Here is a 26,300-nt window from a genome sequence, read left to right as displayed (position 1 = left end):
TGTTGAGCTTAGATGTAGTAGAAGCTGTAAATTAACCTTGGGGGGGGGGGGGGTTGGAAGATTACCATCCCCTGGCGTATTTTAACTGTTTATAGGGAAATCTACTGTTAGGTCACTTAAATTCATAAATGCTAACGTAACTGTACACACATACAGCACATGCATACATTTTAAATACATTAAAACAGATTAAGGATGATTGTTATAGATGAGACAATACATTAATTAATCAAATTAAAGAAACAGTGAGAAATATGTTAATTTTCTTTTTAATGTTCTGAAAAACTGCTCTGAAAGACCAGAAGCATTTGGGTAGGTGATTAATAAATATTACATGACAATACACTTTATGTATATGTACAGCACCATAGAGAGAACACACAATTTTACTTGAAAACCTACCTACAGTCACTATCATAAATGTATATGTATGTATGCCTTTAACTAATCCCTTACTGCGTGACCAGCCATCTGCTTCTTCCCATTGCTGACAATTGCCATAAAATTATATGTAGCAGAACATAACCCTGTTACTAAGCAAAACCAGTAACAGCTGTCTGGTGCAACTCTTGGGTTTTATAAATGGCAAACTTTAAATCATGACAGTAACTATATGTGAAGTTTAAACATAATAAATCTTCCAGTGACAGTGCAGGATATGTGTGTAAGGCTAGCTTTAAAAACAGTTTCTTTTTAAAACACCTATAGATTACCAGCTACCACCGTTTGGAGCTTAATTCAGTGTATACAGCAAGCCAGCAGTAAAGCTTTTACTCTATAACCACACTGAGAAGCACTGCCAGCAAGAACTGGATAGATTTTTTTTTTTTCAATATCAGTATATTACATTAACATAAAAAGTATGGGTCACAATTGAATGTACATTACCTTCCACCCATGCCTGCACAGTGTCACGTCTGTTTGTTTAAAGTAGTTTTGCAAGGTTTTCTGATATATTTTGAACTGTTGTCACTGGGCAGACAGGATCACTGAGAGCCCAAAATCAATATTTCAAATGAAGAACACAAGGTTCTGAATCTCAGGCAAATGGTGTTCTGCTTTTTAATGAAACATATTGGAGTCAGCAAAGTTCCCTCTCTTGATAAAAGTAACAAAGTACTCAAATGGATGTGCTGAATCTACTTTAAATATTAAAGTGTAATTCCAGTACCAGAGGAAGACTGCCTGCATCCTGACACTTCCTGCTATCCCTCAGTGCCCAAGCTTTTTATAGCTATGTTTGCTCTTGACATCCAATGAGTACGAAGGGACTTTGTGATGAGTGATTTTTTTTTTTCTGATGGGGAAAATTCATTGCTGAGCTTTTTTCTTTGCTGCATGGGCACTCTGTCGAATCCTGGATAATACATTTATTATAGGGTTCCAGGTGTGAGACAAAGGTCTTTTACAATGTTGTCTGTAGTCTAGGCAGATTAAATTTCACTTCAAAAGAAACCCACACTAGCGTGTAGAGTAACCATCTTAAAAACAGAAATACTACTATGATACAGTTTTCTTACCAAAGCACATGTTTATATATGATTATTTTACTTAAGGTGAAAATCTACTTTTCTACCATGAAAAATCCATGCATGCAGTAAAAACATTTAGAAATCAGTGCTGAATTGGTTATGATTAACACAATTTAATAGGACATTATTTCATACTTGCCAACATTTGGAAACTGTTAAGCAGGACGCTCATCTCCGCGGGGTGGGAGGTGGGGTTGTGGGGTCATATGCATCACACACATTATCATATAATAGACGTATCCCCCCCCCCCCCCACTCAACACAACACGACCACCATGACAGTAAAAATAGACATAATGAAGCATTCTTGCCTTTGTATAAGTTAGTGATGAGCAGATATGTCAGCCGCACGAAGAGCACAGCATGTGGTTTTCACTAACTACTGTGCAGAATAAATTGATTTTTTTTCTATGGGTAAATATCGGGACTTTCTTCCTATGCATCGGGACTGTCCTGACCATATAGGGACTGTTGGCATATATGTTATTTTATATACAGCACAGAACCTCTGGACATTTGTGAATTTTTGTTTGCTTTTGCTATTACCAGAATACAAAAGAATGTAGTTTAACAAAGACCATCCTTCCACATTGTATTTTTCTTTGATTGGTTGCACACAAAGAAACCAGAGGTATATCACACTCCAGATACATCCAGAAAAAAGACATGGTCAATGCAGAAAATAATGTCAATACATTTCCATCATCATTTATTGTTGTTATTGTATATATATATATATATATATATATATATATATATATATATATATATATATATGATGATGTGTATGTACCAAACGTCAATTTGGAGGCTTTAGGACCCTGGGGATAGCCACACACATTGTATGATGACAAATGTAACAATTGATTAATTGTATAGTTAATGTAACAGTTGCTTGATTGTATAGTTAATGGGCAAATGCTGATCAGATGCGAATCAAGTTGGGGTTAAAAAGGTTTCAGTTGGTTTGTTCAGGGGAGAGGGTTGAAATGGAGAGAGAGAGGAAAGAAACTGAACAGTGGAAAGGTGTGTCGGACAAAGAAAGAGTTTTCTGATAACGAAACAAAGGCACGGGTTCTGACAAAAGTGCTGGAATGTGATTTGGATTAGGTGATTTATGGAATTAATTTAAACAGGGGAACAGGCTTACCCTGCCCTGCATTAGATAGAACTACTATTAACCAGTTTAGTTAGAGCCTAAAGAAGGGCTAGGTTTTGTTTTGTGTTTTTGTTTGTTTGAAATATCAGTTTGCTAATAAACGTACGCCACGGTGTTTAAAGAGCACTTCCATTGTATCGTGTAATAATTAAAGAGACAGACACCTGTTTGAAAGAACAACACGGACTCCGGCTGAAAAGGTCAGAATACATCACTATATATATATATATATATATATATATATATATATATATATATATATATATATATATATATATATACCCACTCACTCCTGGCTACATATAATATTAATATATATTATTATTTATATAAAATTATTATATTAACTTTAAATAAAATAACAACGTACACTTACAATGTTACAAAAAAAAATTGCCAAAAATGGAGTGATGGTGTACATTACGTGTTGAAACACGTTGTTACACTGTTGATTTTTAAACAATAACATTACTCTTGTTTTGGAACACAGAGCGTTTCATCTTTTTTATTTAAGCGATAGGGCCCGTCGATGCGGGCTCTAACGTGTGTTAGATGACCGTGACTGGATTTACCGTGACTGGACCTTAGATTTAACAAAAGTCAAGGTCATTGGTATTAGAAAACTATTTATTTATTTATTTTCTCTTTAAAAAAAAACTTTAAAACCGATATTTACATTGAACTTCTGATATTTCACCAGTTAACATTCCGCTGAAAAAAATAGTCCCTCATTCAAGCAGGCAGGGAGGGGATTGGCTGGTGCTGAAGAACTGAAACAGGGTTGGCAGTTTGACTGGCTAGTTTTGATGGAGGGTGTTGTTTGGATCCAACCAGAATTGTGGATCAATCGTGTCTTCCCTGGTGATTTGCTGTCCAGTACCTGCGAATTGAGCCTCTGTTAAGGTGTCCTGTCACATGCATGATTTCCCTTGTCTCTAGACCAGCGTCAGAAAGTATGTTTAAGTAGCTTTTTATGTAATCAGATTAGTTGTAGATTAGAATGTTAAGGGAGAAAGCCGATATTGCACAGATTGATTTTAAAATACAATTCACAGTTAAGCACTTCAACATTCCAGCGGGCATCTATACAAAAGCCCACTAGATCTGGAAGCTGATTGGCTGTTCAAAGATCTAAAAGGATAAAGAAGAATCCTTTGGGTGTGTGGCCAAACCTGTTCATTGCAGCTGCTATAGTAAGTTTTTTTTGTTTTTGTTTTTTTTTTTTTTTTTTTTTTTTTTTTTGATAATGATATCACTGTTTAACAATTTCTGCTAATGCAGAGACACTTGTTTAGACATTAAGTATCTTTTGGCCAGCACCTCATTTCATAAAGAAATGTTGGGGTTTTTTTTGTACGAATTATATTTTTGTGCAGTCCAGCTTTTTGGTTCTTCCAGTCCTGGGTTTGTCAATTACAGATGGTTTTTATCTATACTTGTTGATAATGCTTCAGATACCACACCTTGAAAATCGAGTGATCCCAGCTATTTCACTCAATGTTCTTCCTTCTTTATACAAGTCAAGGTTGTTATAATAGTTGAAAACACTAGTGGAGGCTTTGAGAAAATTGTTGATGCTCATAAAAATGCAACATGTCTAGGACTTTTGCATAGCAGTATATATATATAATATAATGTTTGTTATATCAGGTTGTTCATTTAATAAGGTTTGGCAATTTGCTTTATCAGAATGGTGAATAAATCTTTATACAGTATACAGTAGTCCTTTCAAGACAACTTCACATTGATCAACATTTAACTGTATATTTAAAAGAAAACAGTAAAGAAATGAATACAATTAAAAGTACACTGACATGCTGAATACAGTAATTACATGCCCTTTCTGTTGGAAAACATATCCAGCATAGATTGCTTCATATTTTTCATGCTTTTCTCAATGCACGCTGTTTCAGTCTTGTTACCGCCTCACGCCTTTTGACATGGTTACAGTTTGTGTGAAGATTGCAATGGTTGCATACATCACACATGATTCGCACTACAACAGGTTAACTATGAATCAGCCTTATCTATGAATTAACCTTCTTTGTTTTCACTGAGAGAATAACACAGTCACACTGTTAGTGATCATTCTAATAGAGCTAATTTCCATTGAAAAAATTGTTCTTGCTGCTTGGATTGTTAAAAAAAGGGGGGTTTGTTATATTGAAGTTAGACTGTGTGTGTACTTTATATATATATATATATAGAGAGAGAGATAGAGAGAGAGAGAGAGAGAGAGAGAGAGAGAGAGAGAGAGAGAGAGAGAGGGTGATAATGCTGTGATTTATATAAGTTACATTGCTATATATTAACTAAAAGCCATATTTTCTGTAGAATCTACTGCTGAGCTGTGATTACTTAGATCACTTGATTTCATTCTATGCTATGTTCAATTTCATGCACTCCACTATTAAATGGTCAAAACTGAAAGCATCCACATGCATAATAAAAACAAATCTTTCAAGTGAACCAAAATCATAGCTTTCTCTTATAATGACAGTACAGTATACACAGTGCTTTTACTGTGGATGAATGAATTCCTTGTTGTACCGAAATGTGTTCCTGTTCCATACTTTGTGAAGTTTTGAATAGTGGTCCAGTTAAAACTGAATCGCTCCCCATGCAATAAGTGCACATGGGTCTGTTGCTGGAGAAATGCCAAGAACAACCAACTGTGGAAAGTAATGGATTCCTGTATGATGCAGAAAGATCATGTGGATATTTCCTATAACCATTTGTTACAATTCAGATACTGCATTAAAACAGACTATGACATAAAGGTAACATCAGGCACTTTCTTACAGTATTTTTTGGCACTTGGTGTATTCATTATATTTTACAAGTTGTATAAGTCTGTACTTTTACGTAATGCTAACAATATGTACTCAAAAAGATACCACATACAATGTGATTTACGCCATTGGAACTGTACTGGCCCTAACAGCAGCACAGAACACATATAGAATGTTTCCCAACAGAGGTCAACAGAGGCGTTGTCCTCTTGGGTTTGCTTGACACTGAGACTTAATCGCATTGTTACATAATTGTAATTCAAATTGAAATCACTAAATATGGTATTAAAGTTTTCTCAGTTTACTTTAAAAAATGTGTTATTGATTTGAAATGGATTTGTTCTCTTTGTCATTTACTTAGACTTTCTATGTCAGTAGGGGATCAATATGTTGTGCTGGTTATATTTGCTGTTTTTGATTTCCTGCACTGGACAGTACATTTTAAGTTAGACATGAAAGCAGATGTTTTAACACAGCTCAACACGGTTACACAGAGCCTCGGGGTCAAGAGGATATTTCAACACTCTTGAAAGTGGGAATGGAGCTCCTCAGTTCTTCGGTCGTCCTGGAGCGATCAACGTCGATAGTCAGTTGCCTGAATTTTCAGCAGGGAGGTGCAGAATTGATAATCAATTGATAAACAGAAACTACAATTCGTTTCAGTGTTTCCAATATTCTCCAAAGTTCTCTAAATACGTTCCTGATATTTAGAAATGCCACATTTTAATTATTTTTTTTTCATTATTCAGTTTCCGCAAGCTGCTTTAAAATAAATCTGTGGTCAGGTTTGAGGCTCAGAAAGCCTTTGCCTGCTGTCTTCAACTAGCCTGCAGGTTAATAACAAGCCTCTGAGAAACAGTGCTACAGACATCTACCAGGACTCATTTCATCACCAAAACATGAAAATTAAATGAAAGAAAGTATTAGTACCTTTCAGATGTTTTCACATTTTTTTATAAACTACAAGTACAAATATCTTGCTGAAACCCTCTAACAAAGTACATTAGCCCAGAAGATGTGTAAACCCTGGATCCCTAGCTGCGACCTTTCAGATAATCTGAATAAAGTGGTGATCTCAATCTGAGCATGACTATGCATGATGATTCCAACAGCATGTTGTGTTCAGAGCTAGCTAAAAGCATGATCTGATGCTTACTTGGAAACAGTTGTCACACCAGGTTTCACATAATCCTTTTACAGCCTACATGGCAAAGGTCTTGGTGTACTGCAGGTACTTGCTTTTTACTGAATCACTTAGTAAGTAAAAAAAAAAGGGTGCATTCAATCACTGGGTAATTGGACACTTAATCATTGTTACGGATGATAAGAGTCCATTTTCTTGCTTAATAAAACCATCACAAAATGATTGTGCCTACAGTGCTTCCAATAGACAGCCTCCCCTAGGCTATAGACAGCACCATCCTCTTTCCTGTGGGCCCAGTGGTGTACAACAATGATAGTCCCAATATAACTGTTTGATACAATAGCTTTAACTATGTATATATAGTGTGTGTCTATATAAAAATATATAAAAAGTCTCTGTAAAGATCCAAATGCTTTTATCATTGTTGGCACATGCTTTAGTTTGACAGTAGACCTTGTAGAGACATCTTGGTTGCACACTACAGTGGTGTACAGCTTGTTTGTGTGCTGCTTTTGTTTTTAACAATACAATTAAATAAGTTTTAATAAGTAATTTATAGTGGTCATGTTCTTATATAAAGAAGTTATATGATGAATGTGCAACCAAGACATCTGTACAAGGTTGACATCTCTACAATGCCAACAACAATAAAAGCATTTCGATATATAAATATATAAATTGCCATATATTGGTTTGCACCTATAATAATAAGCATTATGGTGCACTTTGTTTTTTTAGTTATATATATATATGTGTGTGTGTGTGTGTGTGTATACAGTCAATTCTCATTAAGGTGAATTTCCCATGCTACGAGTGTTCTACATGGTCCTGGACAAATTTAATGTTGCTTATTGTAAATGACTTCTTATAATAAAATCCAATTAATATGAATTTATTTTGGGGCCATAGTCCTAGCCCTATGAATTGCCTTAGTCCGCATCGCTTAGTGTAAAGGATATTGGGAAATGTATTCACTTGCATCCAGATTAGCGCCTCTGTTCTATATTTTAGTGCTGTTTTGGGGCTACTGATCCTATGATGCATTTTGAATTGCCATAGTGCTCATGCATTTGCTTTTGCTCGTGCTATTTCCATGAATCATAGAAATTGTGACCAGCACACAAAATGCGTATTATCCTTGCAGCCAAAAGTAGAGTTACTGTAAGAGGTGGATAACGCACCACCGCACAAGAAAAAGAAAGGTGTTGCTGCAGATTTCAACATTCCCACACCCTTTATCAACCACTCTAAAAAAAAAGGCTACAACAATACAGGCATCCAAAAGCAAAACTGGGGCAAGACATCAGCATTTCTTATTTGCTCAATACTCAGATGTTGAATACACCTTGCATTTGTGATTTAAATATGCCTGTGATCAGAATGGGACATGCAGAGTTCAAGCTGAAATTCACTTACAGCTGTATTTTCAATAAAATGCACAGTACTTTTAGGTGCTTCACAAAAATATTCAGAAAAGTACAAATTTGAAACAAATCCTAATTCCTGCCATGGCCGATGTCTAAGTCAAGATGACACATTACAAGGAGCGCACACACCGGATCTTAAGCTACCGCTAGTAAGTAGCTGTGGCAGAGTCTCATGGTGAAAGTCCTGCCGGTGCACATGTGGGAATGTGGCTGGAGCTGTAAGTTGAATAAGTGAATAAGAGCCACAGGTGTATAAAAAGGGTGATCACTGTTTTTTTAGTTTAGAATGAGAGGCGATAGTGTTGGTGAAGGTGTGGGTTTGTGTGCTGTGCGATGGTGTAAATATATTAATATTGTTGGTGGTTAGGGGAGTTGTGAAGCCGTGTTTATTGAAAGCGGTGGCTTGGTCTAAAACAACGGCAGTTTAAAGAAGTGTTTGTTTTTGCCCTTTTTTCTGTTTATTTTATTTTATTTATTATTTTGTGTTAAAGTTTGCGAAAGTGCATTAAACTTGCAGTCTCTGGGTCTCCTTCCTGCCAGTACCAGCCTTGGCTGTGAGGCTATCCTACCACAGTAGCAATGCATTTTTACATATCAAATAGTCAGGGCCTCTTTTCCAATTACACAATACTTCCTTATGGGCTGGAATTGAAAAAGATGGTGGGTGGTGTGGTGGGTTGTTAACACATCATAAATGAGGGCAAATGTTATGTCTACAATTTATTACACAGAAAATGGCTCATTAATGGTAGTGAAATGTGCATGGAGTGATTAGAGCTGAAAACAAAGGCCACTGCATCCTAGGAAAGTCATCAACAATGTGATGTTCAGTTTTAGAATGGCAGTAGCAGAATTAATCACATGATTAACAATGTTAACAAAGTCAAGGGCTGCAGGGATGGGAAACTGGCAACTTCAAACGTGACCATTCTGAATCTGTGAACTGCTTGTTATTTACACATTTAAAAGTATCACTTGAATATATCAAGTGTATTTCAGTTCAAAGGATTGGTAATGGTGAAATTACAAACTACCACCCAATATAGTATTTAACAACTATTTTGTGGAAGCACTTCATAAACATTAAATTAGATTAGCTGTTTTCTTACACCATAAAGACTGAAGTGTTGAAATTTATTGAATTTGCTGCTTCTGTAATTCATTGTTTTGTTACTATTTAAATATAAGCAATAGTTTTGGTTTGGTTCCGCTATGTTTACTGCATCAGTTGCTACTTCAAGAGGTCTTTCATGGGACCTGCCTAACTTGTACATGAACAGTTTGCCTTTATTTTCTGAGAAGCAGCTGATACTGTTATTTGCAGAAGTCCTTAGTGAACGATGGAATCCAAGGTGATTTTAATGTATTACTATTCATCAAAACAGATGACCAATATATGAGCTAAAATATCTCAATGTACTGTATGTGTTTCTTTCTGTCCTACGTGGTGTTTTATCTGTATAATAATAATAATAATAATAATAATAATAATAATAATAATAATAATAATAATAAAATGCTGTGAAGTTTAGCTTATAGAAATAGAAAATGTTTTAGAAGCCCAGATAAAAAGAAATAGGTTATAAGGAATATTTTGCCAATGATACATTAAGGTACCTGTTTTTAGATGTGTGATGCTTGTGATGATTTTTTTTTCCATTAATGCATTAGGGGGAAGAGCTTCTTACATACTCTAACCTTGTTTGACAAACATTGAGGAAATCAGTTTTTATTTATATCAGTCCACTGGGTTTGCTGAGATTTAAAACTGTTAAAAAATCTTTTATTTATTTTACAGCTAGTCTACATTTTAGCACAACCTTCTGATAGTGCTTGGGAAAGGAAGCAGCATTTGAGGTGTGTGTGTGTGTGTGTCTACTTCCCAATTGGTATGGTACATATTTCTAACAGAATACTGTATATCTTTGGAGTACAGTGGATCTTTCATATGATGCATGTTTAAATTGCAAAGTGCATAAACTGTTTGTGTGTCATTTTAATTTGGGGATGTAATGCTGTATAACTGGTGCAGCTCATCTCTGCTTATACAGAATGGCTATTGAAATGGGGTTCTGTTTCTCCAGAGATACCGCTATAGTGCTTTTTTCCTGTAATAAACAAGTGAAAGAATGATCAGTGGGCTTAACTGGATCTGTTTTGTTTTAAAGACTGCAGGTGGCTATTTCCTGGAGCTGTGTGACCCTTCTGCATCGCTGCTTACAGACTGCCCTACTCTTTGCAATGAGCAGCAAAGGAAATTACATTTCATTTTCTTAATTCTGCAGGTCAACCCAACTCCTGGGTGCATCCGGGCACTAATGAAGATGTTATACTGTCCTCATTGTCGCGGAATTCCTGCCCTAAAGCCCTGCAACAACTACTGCCTGAATGTAATGAAGGGATGCCTGGCGAACCAAGCCGATCTTGATCCGGAATGGAATCTCTTCATAGGTAGGAACAGACCTCCCTTGGTGAATGCTGTATTTGCTTCTTTCAGTGTTACTGAGTACACCACTGATTTGTATTCTACGCAGGGCAGCACAGGAAAACTAGCAGAGCGTTCAAGGGCATGGCCAGTGTGGTGCTGTGAGTGCAAAGTCACACCAGTGAGCACCTACATGTTAATGACTGTAGAGTCCCTCCTACCGTACTGTACCTGTCATTCTGCTGACTGATGCAAAAACTGTAACTTGTCTTTTCAAACTGGTACTGGAGTGATTGTGTGGCATAAGAAGTTACTAACAACTAATTCAAACTTAAAAATGCATTCATTTTGTGTTAAATATGTGTATGGTGATAATTCAACATTTAGTTTTACATTTAAGAATGTGATTGCTATAAGATACAGTATGAGAGCATTGTAGAAGTAAAAAGACCGAAACTGCTATTATGTTGTGCAGAAGTATACATTGCATATACCAGTGGCAGACCTTCAGAAGAGGCAGAGGAGAAACTGCCTGCTCAAAAATTTTAAAATAAAGAATCTTTTGTATTTATTTATTGATTTGTTTATATGTAATATAAAAACAAGTAGAGGAAGTAGCCGCCTGATCCAAATTCTCCACTCAGTCACTGCTGTACGTTCAGTGGAGGCAGATGCACTCTTGTTTCCTCTGTAATTATGATTAGCACGTCTATTAGCCAATCATATTGTTCCATTTCTTCAGCTGGCTTGCATGGAATGCTGTCTAAAAATAGCTATGGATGGCATGCCTTCCCTTCCCTTTTGCATGTTTTAGACAATCACCGAACGTGTGCCCTCCGACATTAATGACCTCGAATGTAATACAGATGAGTGACAGAAACGAATCACGGTTTAGAAGGACATAGCGAATGCCTATAGACTGATTTCATTTACATTTTTATTAAAAAAAAAAAAAACATTCAATTGTAATTATACTGTTTCCGTTTGTTTCTTCCTTTTTATTAAAAAGATATGGTTCGCATGTACAGAATGGTTTATCATTATTTTGTTGGTCATTTATTTAAGTTTAGCAAATTAATTTGCTAGGATGTGCTTGAATTTTGTCTGACTTTGTTTACAAAATATTTTATGCAAAGTATGTCAGTGACATGGTATTGAAATCTAAATGTGTTTAATGTTGTATACAGTGCATTTTTAAACATAGGCTGGCAGCGTGTAACAGTTAAGTTTTTTAGAACAAAACTTTGATGGGCTACTTTTCCCTTCTCTCTGCTGGCTAGTGAAGAAAATGAGTTAAAAAAACGTTAAGACATGAAAAGTATTGTCAGTCAGAACACAACAATGTGATTCTACTGCTGTTGGGGGCTTAAGGGGACCACCAAGTTTTGTTTCTGCCTTCCCTTTTTTGTTTGCCCACCTGATATATATATAATTCCTTGCCTTGGAGGTGAAAGTATCCAACCTGTATGCAGAACGCTGTTCGGAACAGCTGTATGCAAAATTAAATCTTAGTGAATGAGGGGTTATAGATAACACAAACAAGAACTGGGTGCCCCTGCAATAATCCATGACTTTAATGAATCATATCAGTTAGTACTATCCAGAAACTTAGGGAACTGACAGTTATTCTCAAGTGACTCATCTCTCCTTCAACTAATGTTCCATGACAACAATGCACTAATGCACATAATTTGACAAATGTGACTGAGGCTTAAAATACAGGTGTTAAACATCAGGCAGTTAAAAATATGTAAAGTTATTCCATCTTTGGATAGCTCTTTTTTTTATTGATGTTTCATAGAGATAACATTGCTACAAGGCATTGTGAAAATCACCTGTTTCTCTCTTTGAATACATTGTGTGATGTGTATGTGACAAGTACAATTAAAGGTTAACTTTCCTTTATAATAAATTCAAATACATGTTTTCTTTAAGTGGTGCAATTTCTTAAGCATTAAAGACCTAGTTCAGTTAACTTATAGCTGGGAAAGTTTTTTTTTATTATTTTGCTCAAAAATGGGCTAATCGAATGAATAGAAATCCTTCTCCATATATGTTCTGTTGAATGTCAGAGTTAATAATCTCCTTAGACACTTTTCCACAGCTGTATGGATTTTTAAAAAATCAGGTTAAGCAACAACACACTGATAATGTGAAAATTATGTAACTGATATCTAAATAATTGAATTTGCAGTACAGGTAGTGTTCCTATTACTGAATAAACATATAGAAGAACTTCATTTAAATTAACTCGCTAATTGTAAAGTGCCTGACTTTAAAAGGAAGAAAAAGACAGCTTGAGCTATTACACAAAAAAACCTGAAAGTAGTAAAACTCAATGTTGGCATAACTCGGCAAGCACCTTCAAACACAGCATTGGAACATATTCTGAATGCTGGAAGATGTTAAGAAATGGACGCAGGAATGCCTGCTTAAAGATGCAACCAAACCGACATTAGCTATTCCCTTAACAATTTATTCGATGTCGGGATTATGACTGCTTGTATGGGTATGGTGAGAGTGGTGATCATGACTGATTGTATTGCTATGGGGTGAGTGGTGATCATGACTGCTTGTATGGGTATGGTGAGAGGGGTGATCATGGCTGCTTGTATGGGTATGGTGAGAGTGGTCATCATGACTGCTTGTATGGGTATGGTGAGAATGGTGATCATGACTGCTTGTATGGGTATGGTGAGAGGGGTGATCATGACTGCTTGTATGGGTATGGTGAGAGGGGTGATCATGGCTGCTTGTATGGGTATGGTGAGAGTGGTCATCATGACTGCTTGTATGGGTATGGTGAGAATGGTGATCATGACTGATTGTATTGCTATGGGGTGAGTGGTGATCATGACTGCTTGTATGGGTATGGTGAGAGTGGTCATCATGACTGCTTGTATGGGTATGGTGAGAATGGTGATCATGACTGCTTGTATTGCTATGGTGTGAGTGGTGATCATGACTGCTTGTATGGGTATGGTGAGAATGGTGATCATGACTGATTGTATTGCTATGGGGTGAGTGGTGATCATGACTGCTTGTATGGGTATGGTGAGAATGGTGATCATGACTGATTGTATTGCTATGGGGTGAGTGGTGATCATGACTGCTTGTATGGGTATGGTGAGAGTGGTCATCATGACTGCTTGTATGGGTATGGTGAGAATGGTGATCATGACTGATTGTATTGCTATGGGGTGAGTGGTGATCATGACTGCTTGTATGGGTATGGTGAGAGGGGTGATCATGGCTGCTTGTATGGGTATGGTGAGAGGGGTGATCATGGCTGCTTGTATGGGTATGGTGAGAGTGGTCATCATGACTGCTTGTATGGGTATGGTGAGAATGGTGATCAACTTCTGTCTTCAATTAATTTCATGTCTTTCTCTCCTTTATGCACAAACCCGCTGCATTGAAAGAATCCATTCGAGACATAGGAGGCTTGTTGCTAGGGACCCGACGTCACTGCCTTGTGACTTTTGCTAGTGTATTACTGCCACAAGTACTGTTGCCAACATAGCAATTTTGTCGCTAGATCCAGAGACTTTTGGGTTTCCCTAGCAACAAAAACATTGTCAAAGCGACTAGAGTCAAATCTAGCAACTTCACTGGCGACAACAGGAATTTACAGAGAAAGAAGTCACCAAATTGTATCATCATGACATAAGTCACACGCAGCTCAATACGCCACGCTTCCCTCGACCTGAAGCAGTACAGTGGTGGAGTTCTTCACGTAATGCAGGTTCCTGTAAAAATGGGGAGCCAACTCCAGGACCGCGATATATCCGAATCCTCAGTATAGCGAGGGCTGATATAACAAGGTGTGTGTGTGTGTGTGTGTGTATTTTTTTTATATAAGGTTAAATAGAAAAGTCCAAGATAAATTGTTTATGTAGGGCTGAATAAGAAGCACTGTAAAGCTGTGAACCGATACGTTCAACAAGACAAGCATCTCCATACTCCCTTATATTTAGAAGAATAAACCTGACACCAGCAACTCAATAAATATTGAGAAGGTACAGAAATGCATTTCAAAAGGTTGAGGACCTCAAAGCTGCTTACAAGAAAGTGACTGGTTATTCAAAAACAAAATCAATATCTTTTTGTAGTCTGGTTATACAGTAGTGTAATTGAAAATCTTTAGGACTAAAATGAAAAGGAAAAGTCAGGTCACCAAAGAGACTCATTACCGAGATGTAAAAATGACATTCCATCTGATATGTTAAAAACCCTTGAATAATCAATGCAATCAAAGAGCAACCCAGAGGTCAAACAGAACTGTACTAGATCCTCTAAAGGGTGACATTGTTTCAGTAGGACACCAAAAAAAATACAAGTCAAATAAAAACCATTGTTTTCACATGTATCATATGTCCTAGATCAGCTTTGAGTCTTTGACAGATAAACTTATCTTAATACATGTGGTGTGTCAGTGAAGCAAAATAAACAAATTGTTTGTGACAGTCTGTTATACTATAGATCCGCCCATTTTAATAGTAGCTTTACTAGGGATACTCAAACGGTTTCTGGTAAAAGTGTGGATTGCAAAATCCCGTGGTGTTTCTCTCATGGATATAAGTGAGAATGCAGTTCAGTTAAGGTGAAACAGCATGTACTGTAGATCACAATCCTCCCTGGACCACAACAGTGCTTAACACTCCAGATTTACCATCACTCATTCATCTGTCCACACCCAGATGTAGCTACTAATTACAAAACCTGCACACAAGGTGACCAGATTATTCAGGGTGCCTCTGCTGCCTCTCAGTCATAAAGGACTGTGGTATATATTTAGCTCACTCAGTGCAAATGGCATCAATTCTCAGCTGACATAGTCATCTTTGACATTCATTCATTCAGTTAGGTTTTACATGTCTTTCTGATTGAGATATATATATATCTTTTTTTTTTTTCCCCCACAGATCAGAATTTAAAGCAAAATAAAAATAGCTAGGTAACCACCACACAGACTCCAGCTTATATTAGGGGGTTGTAGCTTTAAATGCTCCTGTGAAGTCCCTTTTCCTATTGCCGCAATTTAGTTTAGTATCTGCGATAGCAAACATTAAAAAGATATTTCTTCAGCTCAATATAACATTTTTCTTTTAAAATGAAAAGGTGTTCCATTTTATTCCATTTCTTATGCTTCTGGCAGTGTTGGATAAAAGATGAAAAGACCAAGCACTTTCTTTTATGCCCTGCTCAATGCACACAATTTAATCCATTGAGAGATTGCACTTTGCTCATATTACACTTCCAATTCCCTCACTGCCACAACACAACACAACTTAACTCACTCAATTAAAACCAACGGCAGACCTTGGTTGCACAGTCAAGCACATGAAAAATAAAAAGAGAATGCATGAGCTGGTTTTATCTGTGAACTATACATCATCAGCCACACACTATTAAAAATATCCTTTTGTGCTTTAACAGCCTTTGTGAACTGGAATTCTAAAGTGGTCCAGTGTGCAGTAAAACCACGCCTCTGTATTTCTTAGGTGTAGATGACTGCCGTTTTAATTTAGATGTGAACTGCACTTGCTTACTTCGTTTTGATTAATGTTTCACATCCAACAGTAATTTCTGTTGTTTTAGTGCTCCACAAACGAATGAAACCACTGGAGACTGCAGGCTGCCTTCCATAATGAACAAATGGGTTATCATTCTCCCATAACCATAACTTTGCTTTACTATCATTACAATGAAAGAAGCAACAGAAAACTGTAGATTAAAAAAGCAAATAAAAAAACAACAGATAAAGCCTCTTCTGTGCCGGTCTTGAACTTTCTGTTTTCATGGCAGATTTATTTACTTCCTTATTAACACCACTTAAAACCGTACAGTGAAGGGTCAAAGAATCACAATAAACTGAGGTTGACAATATTTAGGACAGCGGTGTCCACAGCTATATAGTTCATTAAAATAGACTCCATAGTGTGTTTTCAAGTCCAAACCATGTGTAATCATTTTTAGCACAAATTGACAGGGTCAGAACCTGGGGTTCTATTTTACATTGGTAAGAGGTGTATGTGAGAAGATCAAACTCAATTATCTTAATTTATTTAGTTAAAAAAAAAAATGTAGACCTAATGGACCATTATGCGCATAAAAAAGGCATTTAAGTGGTTAACTTGCAACAGCTTTGTCTGCCAGACTGAAGTATTTGTTTTTCATCCAGCTACCAGGAACTCGCAAAAGGTCTATATATAAGTACTGTGACATAGCCTTCAAGAAAAAAATGTGTTGCAAAATGTCATTCAAACTGGCAGGCAGGGTACCTTACAGAATGTGTTGTCTGTGTTATTCCAAAGAAATAAACTACCAGATAACACACCTGTCCACACAGTTCCATATGAAATGGATTGCAACTTGTAGTTTCAATAACACATCATGAAGCAACCATTCCGTTATAGGCCACCTCATTCAGGCTGCTCAATACACAGTTGCACCAGAGGCATTGCCCTACCTCATTAGAACCTCTAGCAGGTTATACATTTGCACCATTTTTATTAAAAGGATTATGTTACAAAACTAGCAAGCAACAACTAAGTGTTATATATCTGAAGCTTTTTAACATCAGTGTTTTGCTTTCTTCCAAATCAAATAAATACATGTTAACTTAGCACCATGGTAAATGATGTGTAAATATGGCCCTTAGTCTCTTCTCTGTCCCCTTCTCTCACAACGCATATACCGTGTTAGCTAAAATACAGTATTTTACCAAAACCTGTGGAAACAAACAGGTTTATTTAAGTGACCCTTTAAAATGACAAATGTTAGTTGGGGTGGTGGGCAATTCTATTTAGGTACACTGTAAAAGCATTTGGAAGGTTGGAATCATTTTTCAAATTAGGTTAATCTTTGCAGCCTTAAGTGACTGGTTAACAAAAGTTTAGCCGTGGTTTGAAAAATCTCTTTTGTAACAAAAAGCAAGCCTTTAAATATTTCGTAGGAAGGCCAGAGGATTATATCTTTTATGTTCCTGCCATCTAATAGTGACTTTAATATTTACAGTACACTCGATTGCTGGATCAAGTAAATGTCATGGGAATCAGGCTTTGGTTGGACAGAACACTCAAAGACGTTTGCATGCTTCAACCAGCTTTATTTTTCGAATTAAATGTTAACAACATAAGAAAAACTTGCACAGTGTGTCAGACTACCCTAGTGCGGTTCGGATTAACCCAGTATCTAAGTGCAAAGAACCAAACCTGCTATTTACATGCAAAGTTTTTCAATTATCATGCATCAAAAAGAATGTGTTACATGGAGAAGAAGAATGTCTCCCCATTGACAGGCTGGACAGTGTGAAAGCTACTTTGAAAGAAAATCACTTTTTACATTAAAAAAAGCTAAACATGGCAATATTTGTTAATCACAGTTTATAATAAATGTGAGAAGGATAACAAAAAAAGAAGAAAAAAGTCTTGCCACTTCACTACATTATACAGTACCACCCTGTTTCGTGTTATTGTTTTTAGTAGCCAGGCACTTGGTCAGTCTTTGCAGCTTTATAATACACTGTACCAGTAACAATATTTATTTTCTACATCAGCTCATGTACATTATTCAGGCAGTTTCCCTACTTCCAGGGGAATCAGCTGTCATTTTTAACTAAAATATCACTTTGTGTTTGTTCTGTGGTTCAGTTGTGGGTGATCTCACCATTTGTTGAGCCCTAGGCTTTTTTTAGCCCTAGGCTACAAGTGAGCCATTAAAAAACAGCTGAGATGTTCATATAAAATATGGATTGCAAACCGCCTGCAAGCAGTAATGAAGTGCAAGGCCCAAACGTTTAAAATGGAGAAGCTACTTCCATGGGTAATCTTTGAACCATGATTTAGACCTGTTGGAAAATGATTACATGGCATGAGGGTAAAATCTCCCACAACTGCAAGGGACCATATTTTTTTTTTGCTTAATCAATTGTTTTCAGCTCCCAATAATTCTAAGAGTCCATCCTCTCTGTCCATCATGTGAGTGTACAGCTACTGGGACTTGTTATTGCAGCCTAATCCTCAGCATATTTGTCTTCACCACCACTTCAAAGGTGGCAGGCAGGGGGTTATGATGTATACAGTGTTAACTATGCTTTGGGGAGAAGAATGGCTTATTCGGTGAATTAATGAGAAGAGCTGGTAAATAAAACCTGTTCTGAATTACAAGTAGCTGATTAAAAAAAAAAAAAGTTCAGTTGTCCCTGGCCACGTTTGGTCTTTGGATTAGGGTTACAGCTAGCCAATATCTTTCTTTTTTAAACGTATGCTTAACTCTTTGAGCTGTGTAATTCTTTTTTCAAGCACCGTGCCAGCAGCATGCTTGATATGAGAGAACCCCTCATCTTTGCATCCCACTTCAAACTGAATGAAAAACAGTTGTATCTATTTAGATCAACAGTGGCTCACTTTGAGGGCACCCAGTAAAACATCATAACCAGTCGTGTTTGAGTGTGGTTAGACAAGGATGCTACCAGCAGGCAAGTTCAATTACAAAGGCAATACCCAATAATTAGGGGCTTATTGCGATAAGAAACTGATAAACAGCTCCTTTATTATTTGAAACATTTAAAATCTCTCATTCATACGGCTGTTTACCTTTTTGATGTTTTCATTTCCTTTTGTTTAGCTTTTTTTTCAAGCTAGGAATGTGGTAGTGCCCTGCAATGGAACTTCCTGATTGGAGGATGACAGTTCTGAGGGTTCTTGCATGTGGTAAATGTATGTTAAGCTACAGTATAAGGGCTTTGAGTCATGAAAATCTCACTATCATTCAGGACGTTTAACTGTCACCACTATCAATTATCTTGCTGATAGTGCCTGGTGCACCAGATATTAATGCTTAAGAATATGCTCTTTTGATCTTTCTATTGATCTACCAGCTTTCGTTTTGAGAGTGAACCTTTCCTGACCTAAATGAAGAAGAATATACTGAGATTCTTCAGGATCAAGTTTAGTAATGTTATATGAAAGAATCCCCTAGAAAAAACAAAGTCTCCTGCATTTGCTTTTATAATAGCAATGATGGTCTGCGATGCCGCTCTTTTAAAGTCCATCAAATGCAACAAGAATGTCTCAAGCACTTGCTGTGATAAGCCTTGACATTCACTTCACCCTGAAATCACTTGAAAGGACTTGAAAGGACCATGGAGGGATGTGTTCTGTGATAGCTTGCTGTAGCAGTGGGTGTTACAGTATTGCTTTAAGATGATACTCTGAACTCACAGTTAGTTATTTGATGGCAAAACCAGGAACCTGTAACATTCTTTGCAGTTGGCCCTTGATGTAAGATTACATTGGTATATTTTACTTTAATAAGAAATTCAAGGTTTAGTTACCTTACCTTTGGCACATGGATATTCTTTCCTACCACTTTCAAGCTAGGGTATCTGGTGGGCTACTGCCAAGACTGCTGTGGCCACTGAATGTGTACAAGGTTTCCTTGACAACAGTTGAGAAGATGGAAGCTTTAATCAGTTCATACGTCAGGAAATGGTTGGGAGTTCCACGCTGCCTCAGCAGGGTGGGACTTTATGGTAAAGGAATACTGCAGCTACCAATCTCTGCTCTAACTGAGGAGTTTAAGTGTGCCAAAGTCCGACTGGAAATGACATTAGTAGGCAGCACCTGTGTTGAAAACTGGAAGAAAATGGACGGCAAAGAAAGCTGTGGAAGATGCTAAGGCTGCCCTTCGAATCGGAGATATTATGGGGCAAGTTCAGCATGGAAAAGGAGGTTTTGGTCTCAGTTCAGCTCCTCCTACATGGCACAAGGCAACCCCCGGCTCAACAGAGGAAGCTGATAGTCAATGAGGTGCAAAAGCAGGAGGTGAGGATCAGGTGTGTAAAGGCCGTTTCCCAGGCCAAGCAGGGAGAATGGATGAGATGGGAGAGTGTGAAACAACGCAAGATCGGCTGGCAAGACATATGGATAATGGAACAGAGCAGGATCAGCTTCCTCATCAGATCAGCATATGATGTTCTCCCATCACCACAGAACCTAAACCTCTGGGTGGGTGAGGATCCCTCATGTCCTTTGTGTTCATTACCTGCAACATTAAGGCACATTTTGACAGGATGTAAGGTGGGTCTAGATCTAGAAAAAGGAATTGGCCTCATGACAAAATAACCTTTTTTCACAGGGGTCTAATCTGCTTTCCTCAAAAAATCTGTTTGTGAGACATTTGTTTTTCAGTTTAACAAAAAAAAAAACTGAAACTGCCTGAAAATCATATATCTTTAGTAAACCATGGCATGTCTGTATATAATTATGACTCTATAAGATTGACTGTAATATTGTCTTTTCATTTTGTGAGTGGGAAATGTGTTTACTTTATTAAGGCACATTTTAACAGGATGTAAGGTAGGTCTTAGCCAAGGACGGTTTAATTGGTGCCATGACCGGGTGCTGCGATGTTTGGCCTTAGCATTGGAAGACAAGCATAACCTGACCAATAAGTTGCCACCAGTTCCATGAAAGCATTACACACAAAAGACAATATTCATCCATCCAGGAGAGCAACCACAAAGAAAAGGTGTTAAAATCAAGCCTCGCTCAGGACAACTGGAAGCTGCTAGAGACTGGAAGATGCTGGCAGATGTTGGTCAATGGCTTATTTCCACCTGAGATTTCCACCTCTAACCTTCGAAAAGATATTGTCTTATGGAAGTTCAACATCTACTCTCATGTAATGCAAATCTGATCCTAACATTGGTTCTTGAGTTTGAAAAATAAAATGTTGATGCAATAAAAAGCACAAACTCTAAACGGGCTTCCACACTAAACATTATTACTGTTTTCAGTCTTTTACAGTTTTATAAGTGATTCTTGGATACAGTTTATTATTCATTTTTTAAATTCAAATTTTATTTAAACTAACTACTGATACAGTAAATTCATAATGGAACTAGGCTATTATAACAGAGTACTTGAAATAATGTAGCCTAAAGGGTTTCGTGATAATAAAGAAAACTTCCACAAAATATGCAGAACAATTACAAAAACAATAATCTTGAAAAAGCTCAGCAAGCCTCATAACATAATAGTCCTATGGCTAAGACGTTTAATGAGCACATGCAAACTGTTTGGTGACTTGTATACCCAACTTTCTCTAAGGTGATGGCTTTTATGACTTCATTGTTTTGCTATTATTATATACAATTATTTAATAATGGATGAAAATATGAAGAGTGTCCCTGAAGCTTTTATTCTATTACAGTTTTATTAAAGATGCTTATACTGGAATTCAGTAATGAAGATGCCATAAATGAACTATCCTGCAAACAAAAATGTATTGTGTTCCACGATTTTACATATCACTTGACTTCATTGCTGCATTTTCATTTTTGTATTCATTTTATAGTCTTCACATGTAAATGCTTATAAGTCGTGTAGCATTATTTCAGATCTGATCTCATATATTAATTTTAAGAAACAAGCATTACCAGAACATCATTTATTTAATTTACTGGACCATGTTTTCGTGGACAGAAGGAATTACCCAGAAGGACTTAGAAAAAATGGTATGTATGTTTTGAGCACCTCTGTATATTTTATCATTGAGTGTTTCAAGTTGTGGATGTACATTTCAATTGTTCTAGCCTTTTATGTTTTAAAGTTATATTTCAGGAAAATCTTAGAAACTGCTATATTTCCTTGGGAAATATATTTTATTATATTCAGAATATATTTGGGTACAATTCAGTTTCAAATAAATAGTTAAAATTAATACTACTATATCTATGCAAAAAATCTAATTAAATATTAAATGTGGGAAATAAATTAAAAGGCGTTTTTATCAACATTCTTATATAAGTGAAAAATCCCCCTATAGCTGTTTTATTACCATTTTAATAAAGAAGCTGCTATTCAAGTAGTAACATTCAGTAATGAAGAGTTAGCATGCTATCATCTATAAGTGACTGTATTAATGGTAATAAAAACTATTAAATATTCACAAAGACATTTGAAAAGTGTCTCTTGTTCTCCATCTTTTCAGTCACAAGATGATGCCTTATTTAATGAAAATTAATCAGTGCAGAGCTCAATTATTAATTTGTTTTGCTACATCAGGGGAGTGTGTTTGCCACCTCAGCAGGGAAGCAGATCTATTGAGCTGCATAACAACACTTAACACTTTCTGTCCTTGGATTTGAAATTGACTTCTTGACTAATGAATGAAACACTGAGCTTCCAAACATGTTTAACGTCTGGGCCAGATGACCTAATGATAAATAATAAATATGTTCACCCTTTTCATAGTCGTTACACCTGGAAATATATATTTTTTCCAATATGATGAGTGGTGTCTAAAATCACAACTATGAAAAATGAATTTCCTTCAAACCACCTGGCAGTGCAGTGGAGCTTAACCGAAACAGGAAAATGAAACTGAGAAATAAAGATGGACTGTGTATAACTAGATGTGATGTTATATGTGTTTTCAAAGGGAAAACATAAACATGTACAGTTATTAAGGTCTTCTTTTTTAACACTCATATTATAAAAATACAGTGTCAATGTATGCAAAATCAGAGTTAACAATGCAGAAAATAAAACATGAACAAATCCTAAGTTTAATTTTAAAGTGAAATACAACTGTATTTTTTAAATGTCAGCCTCGAGGCAAAAATTCGGGGGGGGGGGGGCCCTCTCTCACTATAATCTCCATTTCCTACCTCAATCCAGCCCTCCTGTTAGTCCAGATGAAAGCAGACGCACGTAGTTCGGGCAGCGTTGTTCTGCCTCCGCTCCCGACCTCCGTCTTAAAGCCTGGCTATAAGCTTCTCTTTGGCTATCTTATCCTCTTCTTTTATATCATAAGGAATGCACAGGGGTCCCTCTAGGGGGTGCAGTGAACTCAATCCCCCTACCTCAGGTTCGGCAGCACCACCCATACGCCTACACGGAAGAGGTGCTCTCAGGAGGCATAGGGGACCCCCGGCCACACACTGTACTTTCGCAGCTTTTGTGCTTTTTGCCCCTATGTGGACCCTCTATCCTAATCGTTCTCTGTTAGCCAGCTATATGTCTTAGCTCTGGCCTCTAAACTGTCTCCTTTGGGGCACGTGGCCCAGTACTGGACGCCGGCTCAACTCCAACCACGGGGTCACCACCTGGTGCCGGCCCTGTCTAAGTCTTTCTTATTCCAGGTCTGCGACCTTTACGTCCCTATGGGTAGCCGCGTCTCCCCAAGCCACTAGAACTTGCTCCTATAAGTAGTAAAGGGACTCTCCATGTGTTGTATGTTTTTCATTTCCATCCATACCAGAACCTCTTGCTGTCGTGGGTATCTTGCTCCCAGACCGCAGAGGAAGCTCCTCATGTTCTCTGAGTAGTGAGAGTCATGTCTGTCATCTCTGTCTACTAATCTCAGTCCTTAAAGACACCTCGTGAACTGTCACCTAGCTTTCCATGTGCTCCAAGAGCTGTGAAATTCATCACCCCAGAGTTAGAATCAACAGTGATTCTCTTTTAGCAGATGTTATAATTTAGTAAAGCCTCCAATTAAATATTGCACTTTATTTAAATAGAATATACCAGTATTTCATATTTAATATTCCATTTGCAACTTCCAATAACTATAGTACATAGTACATTCTATAGTCTTGCATAGTCTCATAGACTTTTGATATAACTTAATAATAATGGAGAACGTACAAAACCAGTAGATTTTTTTTTTTTTAAAAGTTGTCTATTGTTCTAAATGTTGGATAATGTAAATACTGACATCCCTTAAATACACTAGGAAGAAAATACATTTTTAGGATAAACTCAAAGGAGACTGCAGCATGTCCAGTGCATTTGTGAAGTACTCGTTTGGTTTTGGGTCAGTGTGCACAGAAGACAGTTGAAGTATAGGAGTTTATATATTGAAATAAAGGGGCTATTAAGCAAAATCATACCAATTTAACAGCTGAAATGCCAAAAATATGACTGTGGCAGGCTGGCGAGTGGACAGAGGCCCAGAGACAGACTGCAGTTCAAAAAAATATATATTTTTATTATAAATGAACGCAAAATAAACGTGCACAAGGGCAAAACAAAGATGTTTAAACACAAATACCTAAACAAAGAAAACAAAACTTACAAAAATAAGGTTTCCAGGCTGGGCAATGCCTTCACTGGATTCAAAATTTCAAAACCACAAGCCACCAAAAAACCACCAACCTGCTTCCTCAGCTCCCTCCTCCCAAGTGAGAAGCAGAGGCCTCCTTTTATGTCAGGTGGCTGGGCACTGATTGATCGTTAATTAACCTAATCAACTAATCAAACCCAGCCACCTGAACATAATAAACCCAGGCAGGTAGGGGAAATTAACCCCATCCCTGCCAATTTAAAAAGGGCAGAGCTTTGCTCTGCCACACACCTCCCCCCATGTACAACGTACACCGGCCGCAATCAGCCAACTCCCCCCTTCCCCCCACCCCCCTCCGCCCAAGAGTCCAATTATGTCCCTTGGGTGGGCTGTTTTGGTGGGTGGTGGTGGGCGGGGTTGATGTCGGAGCCCCCAAGCCTTCTTTGGTTGAGGGGGCCCCGGATCTCCAAGGTAGTACGGCGACGGCGGCCCGGCTCCCTCTAGTGGCGGAGGCGGTGACGGCGGCCCGGTTCCCTCTAGTGGCGGAGGCGGTGATGGCAGCGGACCCTCGGCAACCCTAGAAAACAAAAAGGAGACACCAGCAGTCCCAAGCGATGCGGAGCAGCAGGCAACCCCAGGCGATGCGAAGCAGCAGGCAACCCCAGATGATGCAAATGTGTCATCCCTGAGCGAGCGTGGCATCCCTGGGCGGTGCAAGGCAGGCATCCTTGGGCCATAGCTCCTCCCCTCTGGGCTCTGAGAGCGGCAGCTCCTCCCTCTCTGGCTCTGGGGACGACGGCGGCTCCTCCTCCCTCTCTGGCTCTGGGAGCGACGACGGCTCCTCCTCCCTCTCTGGCTCTGGGAGCGACGGCGGCTCCTCACCCCTCTCTGGCTCTGGGAGCGACGGCGGCTCCTCACCCCTCTCTGGCTCTGGGAGCGACGGCGGCTCCTCCCTCTCTGGCTCTGGGAGCGACAGTGGCTCCTCACCCCTCTCTGGCTCTGGGAGCGACGACGGCTCCTCACCCCTTTATTGGAGTGACCGGGGCATGTCTACCGCCAGGTAATTAACCACCATGAGGGCAACCTCTAGGAAGGACGCTGGGTGGTGTTGTTCCTCCCACTGTTCCCACCTCTCCCCATCTCGACGCCACAGCGTGTTGATAACTATGGGGAGATCGTGGACGAGGTCTGCCTCAGGGTGCATCAACCAGTCCCAGATTTCCGGGGACGGTGCTGAAGGTGGTGGTGCTGGAGGTAGTGGGGTGGCACCAATAATAATTATCCCAAAAATTCCAAATAAATAAATAAATAAATAAATAAATAAATACTGCTCTGAGCCTCTAGGTGGTGCTATTCCACTCTGACACCAAATTTGGCAGGTTGGCGAGTGGACAGAGGCCCAGAGATAGACTGCAGTTCAAAAAAATATATATTTTTATTATAAATTAACATAAAATAAACGAGCACAAGGGCAAAACAAAGATGTTTAAACACAAATACCTAAACAAAGAAAACAAAACTTACAAAAATAAGGTTTCCAGGCTGGGCAATGCCTTCACTGGATTCAAAATTTCAAAACCACAAACTACCAAAAACCCCACCAACCTGCTTCCTCAGCTCCCTCCTCCCAAATGAGAAGCAGAGGCCTCCTTTTATGTCAGGTGGCTGGGCGCTGATTGATCGTTAATTAAGCTAATCAACCCCAGCCACCTGAACATAATAAACCCAGGCAGGTAGGGGAA

General features: G+C 38.1%; 1 protein-coding gene across 1 annotated transcript in view; it reads left to right on the top strand.

Moving 5' to 3' along the window:
- The window catches only part of LOC121320909 (glypican-6-like), a 222,628-nt gene that overhangs the window by 123,781 nt on the left and 72,547 nt on the right, over nucleotides 1-26,300 (top strand). The window contains exon 4 of the mRNA XM_041259687.1: nucleotides 10,340-10,505. Coding sequence (XP_041115621.1) covers nucleotides 10,340-10,505 — 166 coding nt within the window. The remainder of the gene's footprint in view (nucleotides 1-10,339; nucleotides 10,506-26,300) is intronic.

This window comes from Polyodon spathula, chromosome 9 (assembly GCF_017654505.1).
Source record: "Polyodon spathula isolate WHYD16114869_AA chromosome 9, ASM1765450v1, whole genome shotgun sequence".
In the NCBI taxonomy this organism is placed as follows: domain Eukaryota; kingdom Metazoa; phylum Chordata; class Actinopteri; order Acipenseriformes; family Polyodontidae; genus Polyodon; species Polyodon spathula.
Note: the sequence above shows the minus strand (reverse complement) of the source record. Positions and strands in the feature narration are given on the sequence as shown.